Genomic DNA, 1,329 nt, shown 5'->3' with positions numbered 1-1,329 from the left:
GCTTGGTGTTGATGAGCCAGTGCACGAAGTCCTTGGCCTTCATCTTGTCCAGGTAACGGGTGAAGTCGCTGGTGAAGGTTCCTTCCGAGTGTCTCTTGATGTTGGACACCAAGTTCTGGGCACTTTGTGGCTCAAATGAGTGCCTTCTGCTCGGGATGGGGCAGAAAACGTGGCTTAATGCACATGGTGCATCCTGCACCCTGCCCGCATGAGGTCCCTGGGCACAGGCTCTGTCCTCTCTTGACTGTGTGGAGCATCCTCCAGAGAAGCTCTAATAATCCACATAAGTCATTTCCCAAGGGGGTCAGCCCAGCCTGGCCAGGGTTGTTCCTGACATCATATGGGACATCTGATCCCATAATATTTGCATATTATTGTCTTGCTGGGCTGTGGTGGGTTTGTGCCTCCAACCTGCTGCTCCTGGAAAGGAGGGTGGTGCTGCCCCGAGGTGTCTTATCAACCCCTCCAGGATGGAGAGATGATGTTGGGGTCCCTCCTGTCCCAAACTCACCCCAGCAGAAGGTCCCCAATGGGTTTTCCTTCTCATGGAGCAGGGCTCAGTGTCCTGCCCAAAGCATCCTGCCCAAAGCATTGCCCCATCCTGGCTTTGCCCTGCCGCATCCCAGTGCGTCCCATCACTGGTCTGACCCAGCTGAGAATTCCTGGGGGTTGGACATGGCAATATCCCTGCCTGTGCTGGGAGAGCCAGGAGGGAGCGTGTCCGGAGCAATGAGAACGGGAATGCTGCAGGAGTGAGGCAGCGACAGCAACGGCTGAGCTGCTCTGACAGCCCCTGCCCATGGCAGCATCTCCCGGACCAGCTCCACCAACATTCCCTACCTGGATGTGTCATCCAGGTCCTGGGTGCCCATCGGCCACCCTGTGGGGATCAGCACGGCCAACAGCAGCCCGCAGAGGTTCAGCCACCGCACGACCTGCATTGGTCCTCCTGGAGAAGGCAAAATCAACGGACACGTCCACATCACGATAGAGAAACCACCACCACTGACCCCCCCCCGGCCCCGCAGCGTGGCACGGGACAGGTCCAGCTTGAGACACCCTCTGTCCTGGCGTCCTGGCAGCGTTTGGATGGGTGCAATGGGAAGTGCAGCCTCACAATTCCCTGTCGGCACCTCTGCCATTGCTTCGGAGCAGGCACAGAGCCCCAAGGAGGGGTTTAGCTAATCTAAAGATAGAATTCATTGCAAAAAACCTTATCACGATCTCTATCCAGGAGCACTGTATCTATCCAGGAGCCCTGTTTCTATCCAGGAACACTATTTCTATCTTGGGCTTGTCCCTAGGATGCTGGGGAACTTCCCTGACCAT

The 1,329-nt window shown here is 56.7% G+C and overlaps 1 protein-coding gene across 1 annotated transcript in view; it reads right to left on the bottom strand.

The window, feature by feature from the left end:
- LOC104406540 (exendin-3-like) overlaps positions 1-941 on the bottom strand; it is a 1,153-nt gene extending 212 nt beyond the window's left edge. Inside the window, exons 1-2 of the mRNA XM_010015549.1 lie at positions 841-941; positions 3-146 (exon numbers count right to left, since the gene is read on the bottom strand). Of these exons, the coding sequence (XP_010013851.1) occupies positions 3-146; positions 841-941 (245 nt within the window). The remainder of the gene's footprint in view (positions 1-2; positions 147-840) is intronic.
- Positions 942-1,329: the final 388 nt, after the last annotated feature.

This window comes from Nestor notabilis, unplaced genomic scaffold (genome assembly GCF_000696875.1).
Source record: "Nestor notabilis isolate BGI_N333 unplaced genomic scaffold, ASM69687v1 scaffold10065, whole genome shotgun sequence".
NCBI lineage: Eukaryota > Metazoa > Chordata > Aves > Psittaciformes > Psittacidae > Nestor > Nestor notabilis.
This window is presented reverse-complemented; position numbering and strand designations above follow the sequence as displayed.